The sequence below is a fragment of the Harpia harpyja genome, chromosome 6 (genome assembly GCF_026419915.1).
Source record: "Harpia harpyja isolate bHarHar1 chromosome 6, bHarHar1 primary haplotype, whole genome shotgun sequence".
In the NCBI taxonomy this organism is placed as follows: Eukaryota; Metazoa; Chordata; class Aves; order Accipitriformes; family Accipitridae; genus Harpia; species Harpia harpyja.
Window position 1 is genome coordinate 19,353,352 of NC_068945.1, and position 16,860 is coordinate 19,370,211.

At 43.3% G+C, this 16,860-nt stretch overlaps 1 protein-coding gene across 2 annotated transcripts in view; it reads right to left on the reverse strand.

Annotated features, from left to right (window-relative positions):
- SYT10 (synaptotagmin 10) overlaps positions 1 to 16,555 on the reverse strand; it is a 38,036-nt gene extending 21,481 nt beyond the window's left edge. For both annotated transcript variants that reach the window (XM_052790322.1, XM_052790323.1), the window contains exons 1-2: positions 16,312 to 16,555; positions 2,486 to 2,843 (exon numbers count right to left, since the gene is read on the reverse strand). In XM_052790322.1, the coding sequence (XP_052646282.1) occupies positions 2,486 to 2,843; positions 16,312 to 16,462 (509 nt within the window). In that variant the 5' untranslated portion in view covers positions 16,463 to 16,555. The remainder of the gene's footprint in view (positions 1 to 2,485; positions 2,844 to 16,311) is intronic.
- Positions 16,556 to 16,860: the final 305 nt, after the last annotated feature.

Here is a 16,860-nt window from a genome sequence, read left to right on the forward strand (position 1 = left end):
TAATATGATTCCATTTCTTTTATTAATTGCTGATGGCTGCATGAACCTATCACAGAACTGGTTACAACCCTTTTATTAGCCCCAGCTCAGGTGAGATCAGTGTAGAGGAGACAATCCAGACAGCAAACATTTCTCTTAGATCCTTTGTCAGTAGAATACATTTAGGAGATGGTGCATTTGGATCGTTCAGGACTCCTGAGTACAATGAAGCAGTGGTGTGCTGAAGATGGTGCAAGAGAAAGTTATGCTACCTCTGTGTCTGCTAATGGCTCCCCTTTATTTAGAGGTCCCCAATGAAGGACACCAGAGTCAGGTTTTAGTCGTTTTGCAATCCAACATTCTGCAACACAATGGAGGAGTAACCCGGAACGCTGGTTTAAATGTCCGGCCTTCATCTCATACATGATATTCTTGGCAGCAATAATTAATATGTGCTGTCAGAAGGTTAAGACTCCCTTAAGGCAGGCAGAGGTACAGAAAAAATGCATTTACAAACACAGAAAGGACTATTTCTGGGTAACTTTGTAGCAAGGGTGCAGACTTTTTCAGCCAACTGTAAAGGAAGGTGATATCTCCAAACACCCTGCTATTAATTGGCTATGGTGGGACAATCAGGGTTACTCAAAGCAAAGGAACCATCCCTCTTAGGAAAGATTTAACCCTGATAATCTAGAGACGATAAAAAGAAAAAGCTCCCTTACAAAGTTACCAACATAAGCAGAAAGAGTAGGATTGATGGCAGGTTTTAATTTTGTAAATCTGTCCTTGGCTTCACAGATATTTTATATGCATTTAGACCCCAGTCCAAATCACTCTAGAGGTCTGTGGGAATATTTTCACAGCCTGAAGTAGCTCTGGATCATGTCCCTGGAACTTCTTTCTTCCCCTATAATACCACAGGGACTACTCAAGTCCATTTGCCAGCCAGCTATTTCTTGTCTGTTAGGAAGTCAGACAGTCTGATTGCCTACAGATGTACCTCTTGGTACATGATGGATAAAACTCTTCCAATTAATAACCTATTAGGTAATAGCAATTGTGTAATATCATTGTCATGCTGCTAAGCTGTACCAATTTTGGTCCCTCTGTATTTAGTATAACAGTTACAATTTTAAAGTAGTCATCCCAGTAATTTGGAAACATTCCTCAGAGTGGCTTGGATACTGTGCTCCCTCTCTTAGCAGATGGATACAATAGCTAGAGCCAGGCATAGCCAGGGCAATGTGGCTTAAAGCCAGCTGTACAGTCTCATAATTCAGGAGATGGTTCAGCTGCTAAAGTCAGTTAGACCTTCCCCGGCTGGAGTGCTCTCATTTTTGGGAGCCTCCTGTGGTTGCCTGCTGGCTCTTCCATGCTGTTGGGATAGCTGGGAAAAAGCACTTCAGCACTCGCCACCGCAATGAGCGCACTGAGCTGGCAAAATGCTGTCTTAGGGACTCACAGAAGGCCAGCAAAGTATGTGCGCACTAAATGTGAAGTGTGTGTCTTCTCCAGTCTTGTGCCTCCGATGATTATTGTGAATGTGAGCCTTTTTTTTTTTCCTTTGGTAGCATGTGTTCATTTAGCAAATGGTTTATTGAGGGAAAGCTACTTCCTATACAGGATTTGCATTCTAACTTACGGCATTATGCAATACTTCAGGTGCCACCTTTAGCCTTCATTTTCCCATTCGTTGTTTATAAAACATTCCCTTTTCTTTATGTAGAAAGTGAACTTTGCAGTGCACTCTTTGTTTTCCATGCATTAAATTTGCTGACAGTATTTGAAGAAAATCCTGTTTGAAACTATAGGTCGCTGCACATGTCTTCACTAATTTTCAATATAAAGCAGTAAGTAAGACAAAAGAAAAGTTTGTGTCATGCATTTTAATACAAAAGAAATCACTTCCAGAATACTACATGCTTGTTATTTAGTTAAAGATCTATACTTTAGATATTTTTACTACTCTGTACTAAAGATCTATAGAATCTGTACTGCTTTAAGATCAGTCCGTAAGAATCTACATTCTTAGACTGGGATTTTAATTCCTTTATAAGTGGCAAACCAAGTCTTAAAGAAATGTGCCATCAACAATGAACCTGTCATTTATTTAGTGGAAAGGGAAACTTTCATCTGCAAAAGCAACTGCTGTATCTATAAAACATATCTCTGCTAAAAGCTAGACTTGCAGTACTGAAATGGATTTTCCTATCCACAAAACCTAAAGTGAAAATGCTTAAAGTAGCAACGTATGTATTTACAAGGTAGTAGAAGATGTTGATTTGATCTTCATATGTTAAAATAATGATGTAACTGAAGGTACACCGTATGTTTCAGAGTATTCTGTTCAAAGGACACTGAGGTTTTGCCTTCCCGTGACTGCTGTTTCACCCATAACTGCTAAGAAGTCAGTGAATAATCCAGGATCGTGGAAATTTTCAGCAGAGCGTTCTGGCTCTACCTGTTTCCAGAAAATGTGCCACGAACGCGAGTGCCCCTGACTTACCTTGATGACGATGTGGGCTCGGTGATCTGCCTCTGCATGCGTGCATGTCTGATCAGATGTTCTTTCAGTGCGTTCTGGACCTCTGCTGGTATATCAGGTGAAGTGTGGCTAATTTTCAATGCAGCTTCAAGTACCTTTGTTGTAGGTTTCCCATTTTCTTTAACTTCCTTTTTCTCACTGGTCTCAAATACCTCTGTAGGAGCACTGGAGTTGCTCTGAGGGACATTACTGGCATTGGAAGTGAGAGGTTTGCTTCTCCAGCAGGGCCAACACAACTTCCAAAAGACAAAAAGTGAGACTACCAGCAAGGCGAGCCCGCAGAAGCTGACGACTACTGCTAACAGACTGACTGAGATGTCTGCAAGGAATTAGAAACAAAGATCACCATGACAGACAAACATTGAGAGAAAAAAAAATTAAAAATGGCACAGGTAAGGAGATAGAAACATTTTGATCATTATCTTGTGTAGAGCTTTAAAGTCCTATTTAATGGTTTGGGTTTGGGGTTTTTTTTGTTTGTTTGTTTTTTATACCCAAGCCTGTACCTTTAAAATGCTATCATTCTCTGATATCTATTTCACAAATACTCCATTAATTGTTGTTCAGGCCAGGGGCCAGTATCTGTACCACTAGCCACGCACTCAGTCAGACTTCTCAGGAAGTAAGGGACTACCCAAATGGTCCCAAATACTCATGGCTGTTGCTGTCAAAAGGTGTCTGCTCAGGAACACATCTTGCTGAAAAAGTTAAACCACAGTCAACATTTTCTGTAAGTGCGCATGAAGATGGACCAGTTCTAAACCACCAGGCTGATACACAAATTTCTTCAAGGCTTGCCCAACTTTTGACTCTGTGTGCTAACTGCTTCAGAAACATGTTAAAACCTAATGTTTAAGTGGCATAGAGACAGGATATAATCTGTCATAAATAAGAAACTTCCAAGGTTAAATCTTAAACTCTGGACCAAGACTGTGTTAGGCTGAGACAGCACATATACATCTGTATCTGAAATTCTGCTCTGAAAATGCAGCTGGCTTCAGAATACACTATACGGTGCCCTGAGTTATACAGAGACCATACTGTACACTTAGCTACCCCTGCTGCCCCGTATTTGACTTTTTCTGCCACAAATAGTTAGCATATCCAATAGCACGGCCAAAGATAGGAGAACAGATTTCATACCAATGAAATTCTGTGAACAGACTTATATTTTAGGAGATGGTGGATCACCAGAAATGCCGGTTGAGCCCTAATTAGGAGTTTTATTCTACGTGACATGTTTCAGTTTGATTTTTCCAGTATCATGTAATATTATAAAATACAACTAAAAAAATCCCTTTCCTTTTGAAAAGAGCCTTTTGTATGCTTTAAAAGTATTCAATAAACCCTACTTAAATGTCCCTCAAGTAATAGCTGCTGCTGCTTGTTACAATAAGTTTTGACAGTTTAACAGCTAATATTTTGTATCCATAGCTCCAAGCTATAGGCTACTAAACTGAATCAGTGGAAAAGTGCAACGAGAGTTTGAGCATATTTTTTCTACAGGATCACAGGAAGAAAAATAGTCCTCTAGGTATGTATTAGCTCCATGGAACAGTATGTACCTCACAGGTCCCTTTGAGAGATGAAGATTCCGGTAGAAAACTTGGGAACGTTTTCTTTATTAATATATAATATCCAGATACATTTTCCAGTAACAAACACTGAACTTAAGGCCCATTGAGCACGAAAATGCATGAGAATAGCAAAAGGAAATGGAAAATGTTTGTAGTCTGGAGGTCTGAAAGATACAGTTCTGCTCAACCATACTTCATATACATCCTGGCCAGTGTCATGGGGGAATTGGCAGAGGATGTGTTTCTTGATTTAAAGAGTTTGGCACAAGCGGCTGCCCTGCCTTGAACAGAAGTATGCCTCCTTGACCATTTCCTGCCAGTCCTGAGAAAGGCATCCTGCTTTTCTGCCTGTAGTTAAATGTCAAAATGTAGCCTTTGGAATATGCATGTCAGCTTAATGAGAAATTAATATGGCAAATTCTGACTTAAGATGCTTCATAAAATGAATGGATGCATAATTATATCTAATAATAATGTAACACAAGATGCAAATGATACTTTTGCATATGATCTTTCTAGATAATTTATTCCCAGTAGGGATTATTAGGCTATTTGTTTTAATCTACTGTTTACCCTGATATCCTTCCTGAGCCCAGTAATTTTTACTCGGCTTGTGCACATTCTGCAGCAGACTGTCCTATCTTGACAACAAGAGAAGACATCAAGACATGCTAAGTTTACAGCTTGTTTCAATGGTTAATCACTTTGTTGCAAATTTGTATTTCTGATTCGTACTTTTGTAGTTCTAATTTACAGTCATTGCTTCTTTCACGTCTTTGTACGAAAGATTAAAAGATATGATATGCTTCATAAGACATGCCTATACAAAATACAAATAAAATAAACCATGCCAGGAAACAAACACAGGACTTGAAACTCAATTGCCTATACCAGTCCCTGGAATGGTTTTTAACTGGGCCAGTTCATGCCCTCCCAGCCAGTTCCTGGGCATGGAAAAGGAATTAGAGTAGTCCAATGATCACTCTTTATAGGTGGTTTGGATGTGGTCCTTCTGTTTCAGCACATGACAGACTTGAATAGCACGGAAAGAGGCTCTTACATGCAAGTTGGCCTCTGTGCCAGAGAATGGGCTGTGGTGGGTTGACCCTGGCTGGACACCAGGAGCCACCAAGGCTGCTCTACCACTCCCCCTCCTGAGCTGGACAGGGGGAGAGAAAATATAACAAAAGGCTCATGGGTTGAGATAAAGACAGGGAAGGATCACTCAGCAATTACTGACACAGGCAAAACAGACTTGACATGGGGAAAAAAATAATTTAATTTATTACCAATCAAATCAGAGTAGGATAATGAGAAATAAAACCCAAATCTTAAAACACCTTCCCCCCCCCCGCCTTCTTCCTGGGCTTTACTCCCGATTTTCTCTACCTCCTCCCAGCCAGCGGTGCACGGGGACGGAATGGGGTTTACAGTCAGTTCATCACACATTCTCTCTGCCGCTTCATCCTCTTCAGGGGCAGGACTCCTCACACTCTTCCCCTGCTCCAGCGTGGGGTCCCTCCCACACAGGAGACAGTCCTCCATGAACTTCTTTGATGTGAGTCCTTCCCCCGGGCTACAGTTCTTCATGAACTCCAGCGTGGTTCCCCTGCAGGGTCACAAGTCCTGCCAGAAAACCTGCTCCAGCGTGGGCTCCTCTCTCCATAGGGCCACAGGTCCTGCCAGGAGCCTGATCCAGCGCGGGCTTCCCACAGGGTCACAGCCTCTTTTGGGCACCCACCTGCTCCGGTGTGGGGTCCTCCCCGGGCTGCAGGTGGATATCTGCTCCACCGTGGACCTCCCTGGGCTGCAGGGGGACAGCCTGCCTCACCATGGTCTTCCCCACGGGCTGCAGGGGAATCTCTGCTCCGGTGCCTGGAGCATCTCCTCCCCCTCCTTCTTCACTGACCTGGGGGTCTGCAGGGTTGTTCCTCTTGCATGTTCTCACTCCTCTCTTCAGCTGCAGTTGCACAGGTTTTTTTCCCTCTTTCTTAAATCTTTTATCCCAGACGTGCTACCACTGTCGCTGATGGGCTCGGCCTTGGCCAGCAGTGGGTCCGTCATAGAGCCGGCTGGCATTGGCTCTGTCGCACATGGGGGAAGCTTCCAGCAGCTTCTTACAGAAGCCACCCCTGTAGCTCCCCTGCTACCAAAACCTTGCCATGCAAACCCAATACATAGTCATAACTGAATTTAATATATTAATACAGAGGTATGCCCCACTGAAGGAACTTTTATGATAAATTGAACCAGCTGAATTTCAATCAAGCTGGACAAAATATTGTTCCATTCTCAAAGGCTGACAAAAAGTAGAACTCTTGAAAATGTTGATGATCTATCAGAAATAAAAAAAAAAGAAAACAAAAAGCAATTCAATTTTGGGTCATTTGCAATATTTCCAGCTCACTTTAGAGATGGCTGGCATAATTAGGTTACATTTTGAGAGGAAGGCTTTTAGAACTGAAGATTGTTTTTTTTTTTTCATTTTAAAAACTTGAAACAGGATGTTTTAACAACTTTGAAACCGCTGGAAACATTTCAAAACCAGAAATATGAAAATTGATTCCTTCCAGCAGTTTCAATTTGATAAATAGATACTACCAGTTGAAAAACATTCCATCAAAGCATTTCTAGCCAATTCTGTTTTAAGTTTTTCACTGCAAGACATTTTTCAAGCCTTCAGATGACTTGGTTTCTCCTTTCAACACCTACTCCTGTACTTCAACTTTCTCTAAGCTTTTTTTTCTGTTCCATTAAACTATTTCAAATTCTAAGTCACTCCTAAAATCTTTACAGAAAGTGTATGTTTTATAGCTCTAAAATAATCACATGGAACATCTGAAGTCTCAAGAATGGAGAAAAGCAGCTAATTCTACAAACAGTTGTACAAATTATAGTCTCCATTTTTGCTATTTTACTAATAAACAACCTCACATATTGTACTTCATAATACAACAAATACTTAAACAGAAACATGAAATATTTTAATTGCCAGGAATTTGACCAAAAAATAGTTCATTACAAAGAAAAGTATTTAATTACATTTACTGCCATAATTGCTAAAAAGCAATCCGTATGCCATATAAATTGACATAAAAAGCATATTGCTTCATTTCCTCACTTCTGACAGTCACTCAGTTGAGCAATTATGAGAGATTTGCTGTTACGTGAAGACTGAAATCATCTGTAGAAAAGCAGGTAACGGGAGCTTCCCAGACCCTTTGCCTGTTAGACTGGATATGTCTCTTATATTACCTTTTTATAGAAAGTTTGGTTTAAGAATACAAAACATTAAGAGACAGTTCTGCAGACTAGGAGTTTCTTCACATCCCTGCCAAAGAAACCTGGTTGGGAAGGAAAATGGGTTCTGAAGGATGGATGTGTCATCAGACCAGGGTTGCACTTCACATATATGAGTATTATTTAAAGACGTAGAACTGGTGACGAATTCAAAGACTGCCTCAGTTTTTAGAGGCAGAAGGAGATATATTCACTCTGCTGGGACAACGTTAATTGCCAACACTGTAAACGATGTTCTCACTAGTCTCTGGTATGAAGGAAGAGAAAAACCATCTTGAACTACAAGCAGTTGTTCGACTACTCTTTTTCTGAAATGGTAATTGCAGCTTGTCTTCAATGCTACACATTTGCACAGAACTGGACGTCTTTCTGAATATTCATCTGGACATGTAGCATTATGCTTTTGCCATTCCTGTTCTCATGCTGGGTAAAATCAGCAATACGAAGAAGAACCTCTTTCTCACACACTCCCTTCTGATTAGTGGGAAATCTTCCAGCGACTTCAATGGAGTTACCATTTCACTCATGGTGATCTTCCTTTACTGACCTCTGTCCTTAATGTCATCTTCATAGTCTTGATAGAATTTCATAACTGAAAGAAAGTATCGTGTTTTCTGATGGCTTTCTATTTAAAACTACTCTTTCAAGATATGGAATTTTGGACAATTTTATATTTCTCATTTGAGAAAGGCATGTCTGCTTGGGAAATGTGTGAATTCTATTTACCTCAAAATCTCTCTACATTTTTTATAAATATCCTCAGAAACATTTCCACCATAAGAGGTTCCTTGATAGCCAGTCTTTCATATTAGGCAAGTACTTCAGAAACATTCCCATCTTTTTTCTGGATGCTAGGGAATGTTTTGAGCAGTAGTTTCTGTACTAAGGCTTGCAACAATTTGTTGTTTGAAACTTAGCTCAGAAAAGTTCTGCCCATGAATCCATTTGCAAGCATGCACATTGGCAGATTTCCATTTCCAAACCAAATTAAGTTCATTTACATTTTAGTAAGTGCCCTGACAGTATGTGCCCCTTGATGCTTAACTTTGGAAGAACATACTCCACAAACCCATGATCTTGAATGGAGAGAGAGACCAGATAATGCTGTGACATAGCTGCCCATGTTTATAAGGGGCAGGCACGTGTCTGATGTGGACCATACTAAAGAGAACGTATTCTTGCCAGCAAAGGAATAGGGGGAAAGGAACACCTGGGAAAAAAGGGGGTTATATTCTCTTTTAACCCACCTCTTGGTCTATATCTTGGTTCTCTTAAATATTTGAAGTACAATGTTTCTGTAACTTTTTTCAAACATATTTTTCCTTAACTTTTAATTTGTTCTCTTGTTCATCAACTGTAAGGAACTTCACCCTTTCCATAGTGACCACTCTAAGGGGAACTCTTGTGTCTGGAAAATCAGGAGTCAGCTCAATCAGATAAATTATTGTCCCTGATTTTCTAGGATTTGGAAGGAAGCAGTCTAATAGCTTTTATAATAGCTTTTTTTATAATAAGCAATTATAAAAGGTCTGGGTCCAATAAATCTCCCTTATCTCCATGTATATGAACCAGTTGGTCCATCCCATCATTTCTGCCGTTCAGTTTTCCCTGGGGAAATTTGAAGAACATAAAAAGTTGCTGGTGTTCATTTTTACTTGGCATTAGCAGATCTTCCACAATTACCTCTGTTTCATCCAAATCCCTGCAGATGGGGATATAATGCTTTAGCGTGCCTCAGAAAGTGGCAGACGTAGAGTCTTGTATTTTCTCTCATAACCTGAACCTGTCAGAACACCCAACTTACTTAAATTTCAAACAGCAAAAATAGCCTTTCACTTAAAGTATGTGTATCACTTAATATGATCTCCTCTCCTGTTCTCATGGAGAAACATACTTTGAAGGTCTTCCTCAAATCTTTTGAGTCTAGCTCTATTGTGAATGTGTTCCCTCCTAGGCTGTTAATTCAGTCTGATGTCTGAATTTGTTCAAAACAGCCATCACCATCTACTGGCTGGTGTATCACTTCTTAATGCTAACTGGGCTCTGTGGTAGCATGTTTCTTGACAGTAAGGGAATCCAATGAAGTCAGGTATCACTGTGATTTACTACATGATTACAGCACATAAAATTATTAATCTCTTGTCAAAATCATTTTATCTAAGTTATATATTAATGCGTCTGATAATCTATATCTGTCCAACCACAAATGGAACACCCTCTTTTGCCATTTCAAACTCTGTGTACAGGACTTCAGATTATGTGACATACAGCAGATACAAGGTATTTCCCAAAAGCTGATTAGCCTTCTTCTAGACCACATTACCTTCTGTTTTCCAAAAATCAGAAGGAATTTGCCAAAACAGCTGTATATTCATGAGCCTCAGTACATGATTTATGTGCTTTATGTAACTAGAGAAGATGGCTTTCACTTCTGCCTGACTAGGTCATCGTGTTTTGCCTGCAGTGTAGGAAGCAAAAGATGTTGCACTGAACATTGGCCTCTCCTCTGTAACACACCAAATGTAAATTATTTGTCTCCACTTCCAAGGCTTTTTCTGGGCTACCTACTTTTCTACTCGTTAACTCTCACTTAATCTTAATAGGAGGTAATTCCCATCTCTGCTCAACCTATGTCTGCCCGCTTGCCTTCCATTAAACAAAAAACCAGCTTTGGGCTTGGTCCCATGCTGCTCTCATACTTCTGAGGATGTCTCTGTGAGCATCTGCCAAAAACTCTCATTATCCTCTTTCAGACAAGAAAATGAAATGAAAACACATCATAAGCCCACTAGACTGCCATTAATCATAAGCATACCATAGCTGTAACAAGGTTCATGCAGCTCAAGTGTCATTTTTGAATTGTCATGGTTATGTTTATTCTTACCCAGCATTACATAACGAACATCTCACACATATGACGAGACCCAGCAAAACACTGTGTCTCTTTATCTTCATCATTACAGATTTGTCCTCCAGCTGTTCTAAATGTTTCTGTACTTCTCATCTGTATTTCTTTGCAAAACGCGTATGGAGGAGGATTCTTTCATAAAACTCTTGTTTTTACTGTGTATCGCTGCTGTCTGCATGTTGAGCACTTCTGCATTGTTGTGACTGCCTTCACATTTCCTGTAAATAAATCTGGTCTCTGTGGTATGTTTACCCCTCTGTTCTGCCTTTACGCTGCTGAATGAGATGCATTTCTGGTTTTCACAGCTTGTTAACACTGATTTTGTTAAGCATATTTTTCAGTAAACCTGCACTTTTTTCCCCCCAAACCATATTTCTCTCTGATAATAACTTTAGTCTGCCCAGGTGATGAGCTGTATCGTAAATAATTCGATTGGCCTGTTAACTGTCCAAATGTTTATTATTTAATTTTATCACATTTCTCTGTAACAGAATGCTCAATTGTTTCACGCAACAGTTACTTTCTCATGAAGAAAAATGTTCCTTTCCTGTATGACAGTCCTACGCTGATTGCAGTAGTCTTCACATTCATTCAAGCCATGTCTGGTCCCCTTCATGCTCGCTTTGGCACAGTTGAAAAGAGCTTGCAAGGACGCTATTGGATAAATCTGTTCTTTCTACCCCCTAAATGTATCCAGGCAGTGTAAGTATACCTACAGCTTATACTCCGTGTGTGTGTGCAATGGTTCATGCACACATGCATGTTTAAAGGAACCAGGACTAAATGTAAACCACCAGCTGCCATCAGCAGGTTGAGAGCTGTCAGGGAAGCAGCTGACAGCCGACGGGAGACTCATGCCAGGTACAGCAGGAGGACCCAAGACATTAGTCTTCAGGGAAGAGCGAGGCTGTATTACAGAATGGCTATGTGCAGGATGCTCCAGTGTTTTCTTCCTCCCTCTATACTTCTACAGTAAACTGTCAATCAGGGGTAGGGTTAGAAACTTGGTAGGTTAAACTTTTATGTTAATAAAATACTTGTGAGTAGAATATTTAGATGAATAACAGATGATCCTGTAGAAGCTGATGCTCTTTGCATGGTCACCATAAATTCATTGTCAGACAAGTAAAAGAGCAAGAGCGAACATGGCTCTCTAGAACTCTTTACCCACTCTAGATGGCTAAAATATGCCCTCCTGGCAGGGAAGCAACTGGGTTCCCAGCTCTATAATAAACATCGATTCCCCATGAGAACTGATAAAAAGATAGTGAAGTTCTGCAGGACCAGCAGGCCTAAAAAAAGGCAAAGAGAGCAGAAAGTGCCCACCATTTGCAGAGGACATGCAATGAATTTTAAACATGTGTCCCTAGAGCAGGATGCCAAAGCTCCTCTCATTACACTCTATGCAATTGGCTTAACCTTCAGAAACGCTCCCAACTGGGACTTTGATGTGCTTGGTTCCTTTGAAAATGAGGAGGGATGCTTAACTGGTAAAAATGAATTAGAGTCCTTTATTAATCAGATAACCTGAGTCAAAATACAGGTATAACCAAGCTGCATATATGAATTTTGGACACTTTAGAAAATAAGCTGTTTGGATTAGAGATAAATTTTGTTAGGTGCAATCCTGCACATCCATCTCCCATTTATTTTCCACCTGAACTCTTCCTATTAGTTGACAAACATCTTAATCATCTTGCCTAAATCTACTGGAAATAAAGGAGGTGTAAAATAAAAAGAAAACAGTTGCACAACTAATTCAGCATTTTGCCAAAATGTTATACCCTTCAGAAGAAAGCTCACATAGTCATATAACTATATAAAGGTACCATAAATATAAACAGCTTCCTAATCTTTTCACTTGAACATTCCCCTGAGATGAGAGAATTAATAGTCCTTGTAATTACCAGGGCAGAAAATGTAACAGCAGATGTCTATCTTCACTAATTGTCTAAAGCTCTTAGAAATTTACAGAATTATTTATCTCACTAAGATTCTCTGCTGTGAGTTCCATAGATTAATTATCCATTACACTAAATATGATTACCCCTTCTTGACCCAAGAAGTGAGCAGTAATTGAGGGTCCTAAGGTGATGGTGTCACTGAGAGGAAAAAACTATTGAATAATCAGTCACTTCTTTGATATAATCCTGTTTGTCCACAAAGAATGTCTAAACTCTTATTTCTCTGAGAATAAGAAGAATCAAACACATGGAGGTTGATTTTTCAGTTAGCAGCAAACCTGAATAGCTCTCCGTTCTGCTTGTTGTACTCTGCCTTCCCAAAGCCATACTCTCAATTTTTTGTTCTGCCTGTGTCTCTGGCTCCCTCTTCTTTGTGTTTGATTCTGTTATCCTTGTTATGCTTCTTTCTCATACCTAGACATTTACACTAACAAAAAAATCAGTACCCAGCCTTTCTGGTTGTCAGTGAAACTTCTTGGGTCACAAGGTCAATATTGTCTCATATTTTGCTTTGAGCCTGTGATTGGGTGGTGCACCTTTTGTCTTAACTAGCTGATTGCTCCGAGAAGCTTGGCTGCTTTTCATGGTCTAGCTGAACAGAATGCAATCATCACACCCACCAACATAACCGTATCACAGCAGTTCTAGTTGCCTTTTTTAATGTTTTCGACTTCTAGAGCATATTTTTATTCTTGTATTAAATAGAAATGCTCTGCTTTCCTTTCTACCATCTACTGTTTTACTTTCTGAAATGTTTCTTGCACTATTCTTTCCTTTCCAAATATGGGTCTCCTCACCTTTTTAGACTTATTTCCTCAAATGAAATCTCATTAGTGATTATTGCCTATGCTACCTTTGTGACACTTTTAGGTATCTTCTTTTTGAGATGAGGAAAACTGAATGAACCCACCATTTAAAGAGCAACTATACTATCCCTGTATAGCCAGCTATTATTATTTTTTCTTTTCTCTCCTCTTTATACCATCTCCTGGACTATTTGCTTTTTGGGTTTTGATTGAAAGTTTAGCTGTGATTCTGTAACATAACAACATACAATAATAAACCATTATTCTGTAATAACCCTCTCACAGTCTTTTATCTTCTCCACATCTTCCAGAACTCCTTCTCACACCCCAAGTATCTTCTTACTCTTACTACAGTAGTTTCTACTCCACACACTTTAGTGCTTGTTGCAGGAGCTAATTCCCAACACACTGCTACAGCTGGAGCCCCAGGGAGCACATAACTGAACTGGTTCCATGATGCATGTCACCCAGCGTGGGCATACGCTGGGAAAGTGCTTCCGGCATCATCAGTCGGGACATACAGCAAAACTGATAGGGCTAAATAGCCATTCCTCCTCTGTACCATACAGCTGCAGCTGCATGACACCAGAACTGGGCAGAACTTAATCAGCCACAGAAGGATATGGCTACATGATATGGATTCACACCAAATGCTACCACCCTGTGTATGAGACACAGATATTTCAGGAAAACACAAACATTTATGGCTTCTTTCTCAGAGTGACAATGGAGAACACTTATGGTTTCTACCTTTAATGATCAGGAACTATGGATGTTCAACACCGTGGGCAACATTAACTTTATCCATAGAGATAAGGAACTCTACGTGCATTTGAAGAGCAGAAGAGATATGGCATGGTTCACCTTTCAATGACTGCATTTCCCTCAGCCTAAACTGTATTTACAGACTTCAGTTCATAAAATTGATGTGAGTGATATTTATCTTGTCTATCCAAGTGTTTACATATTAAAATATTGTCAATTATCAACAATGACTGTGTGTCTGTTCCTCCACTGGAGACAGAAAGTAACAGTATATGCTCTTTAGCAGTGTTACTAATGAGACAATGTTTAATAAAATGTGTGTGCCAATAAAGTTGGCACCCATCATCTAATAATGGTTTCCTTTTAAGGAGGAAAAAGTGAGATTTAGGAACTCAGCTGAGATGTGGGACCCAGTGGTTCAAGCCCCTGGTCTGTTGTCAGTTTTTTTCTAATCCAACAATTGCAAGGTAGTTAGGGTTTACAAGTGAAAAACCAGGAAGATCATTGACTTTGAAGAAATGCCTAAAACGAAGCTTTTGTTACTGTACACAATGCAGTATCAAGGCAGTGTTGAAGATGCACATTTTCTAAACAGCCTTGTGGGACATTTTTGTTTCCTTCCCATCTCACCTGTTTATATCTCAACTTTGTTTTTATATGACACCTAATACTGACTCCCCGTGCAGTACTTTCTGAAAATCATATAGAGAAACTAAGCTTTTCAGAGCCCAGTTTTCCAGGCTCCTTAGGGTCATTTTATTTTCATGCAACCTTCTACCATTCGGACCACAACAATTAACACTATGCGCGATCCGAACATACTCGGCAGCTGGCATTTACAAAGCACAACAATCCCACAATCCGTGCCGGTGGAAGCACGTTACAACCCCCGCGCCCCCCATGCCCTGCTGCCCCACCTGGCCGGGCCGGGCCGGGTCGCCCACCCCCCCCGCCCGCTTTCACCGGCTGGAAACTCGCAAAGCCGTGGGTGAACCGTGCAGGTTACCGCGGTCTGAAAGAAGAACCGCTCCTCTTTCAGACAACAGTCTTTTGTTCTGAGATGCTACAAATAACCCGGAATTCGCAGTAAAATCTGTGGGCATTAGAAGAAAAGAAAAGAAAAAAAAAAAAAAGTAACAGCTGCGGCGGTAGCACCAGCGCAGCTGGGGCACATGCTGAGGACCTGCTGCTTTTCATGACTTGGTGTTAATTTATTTAATTTGCACTGTACGCTTGGTATTTGTTGGCCATAATGCAAGCTGTCCATTTGCATTTATGGACAGACAGAATAGGTTATCAATCCCTTCTGGCAGAAATGAAGCACGGAACTTGGGACTAATTTTCAAGCCCCGTCCTAAAAACAAGTATCATGGAAAGCAAGGGGTCCGGAGGGTACTGTACAGAATAACGCAGAAGTGCAGAGCCGGTTCCGAAAGATCCTGACAATCCAGAAATCAGTCACCAAAGATACCACCGTTAGGAGTCAAAATCTTGGTTTCGACCCCGACAATTTTTCTGGTTTCGGAATATCTGAATTAACCCGAATTCCACCCCACCCACCCCCCTAATTTTCCTGCACGAGTCCCGGACCGGACCGGAGGGCTGCCCTGACTCTACACGTTCGCACCGGCTGTCAGAAAGCTCTCCTGCCGCCCCCCGCGATTAACGGCGGGGATGTAAAACATCTCAAACCCCGCTCAGAAAGCGCCGGGCGCTCTGTCAAGTTTCACCGCAGGTTTACTCCGAGCGGCGCCTTGGCTCTGAGCTCTGCCCCCAGCCCGGGCTGTGCCCCCAGCCCGGCTTGCGCCCGGAGCCGGGGCGGCTGCCCCCCCTCCCCTCCGCCGGCCCCACCGCCCCGCGCGGAGCCGCCCGGCCGCCTCGCCGCGCCCCCCCCCCGCCGCACCTCCGCGCAACCTGTTGCCGCCGCCAGCCGTCTGCTCGGCGCCAGAGACGGCAGGACGGCTGGGGAGAGGAGAGAGGGCGGGCGGGCGCAAACCGCGCCTGGCCAGCCCGTCGCGGGGGAATGCTGCCCACCCGTGACAAGGACATCCGACGCGGCGGGGCTCGCACGTCGGGCGGCGATTTGTCTCCCTTCGGCGCCTTTCGGTGCTCCCCCGTCCCCGCGCCTGCTTCCCCGCCCGCTGCCCCAGGCTCCCCCCGTCGCCCTCGGGGCGCTGGCCCCCACCCCAGGCGGCGGCTCGGCGGTCCCGGCTCTTGCCTCGCTGCTTCCCGGGAGCGCTCCGCGGGCTGCGAGAGGGAGACGATTTTAAAGCGGGCTGTGTGGCTGCCCCCCCCCCCCCCCCCCCGCCCCCTCCGCACGCAGGGAAGGCAAAGGAAAAAGTTGCGCTCTCCGGCCGCCCACGCCGGCGCTGCCCGCCCCGCGGCGGCGGCGGCAGGACGGGCCCGGCGGGCGGCGGGACGGCGGCCGGGGCCGGGGACCGGGGGACGGCGGGGCCGGTATCGGTACCTGTGCCGCCGATGCCCTGGCGGGCGGTCTCCAGGGGGAAGATGCCGGCGCACTTCTCCCGCTCCACCTGCCCGCCCAGGCAGAGCTCCGAGATGATCTGCAGCGCCTTGTGGCAGAGGCTGCCCACGCCGTCCTCCGCGGGGAAACTCATCTTCTGCCCCCGGCCGCCCGCTAGGCCATGGCCGGCGCGGGACGGCTCCGCGCCCGACCCGCGCAGCCTCCCGCGGGGAGCGGAGCGGCGGCGGCGGCGGGAGCGGAGCGGCGGGCGCGGCGCGAGTGAACCGAAGAAGTAGTGAAGGGGGGGCGGGGGGGGAGAGGGAGAGACAAAAAAAAAGGGGGGGGAGGGAAAAAAATAAAAAAGAGGGGGGAAAAAAAATAAGCATCCACTTAGCAACGCCTTTTGTGCCTAGCGGGCTTCGGTAGGCGGCTCGGCCAATGGCAGCCCAGCGCGGGGGGGCGCAGGTGGCGGGGGGGGCTGCTCGCGTCCCCCGGGGAAACTTTTGCTCCCCCCGCCCCACGGCCGGGCGAGGGGCGGCGGCGCCCGGGACG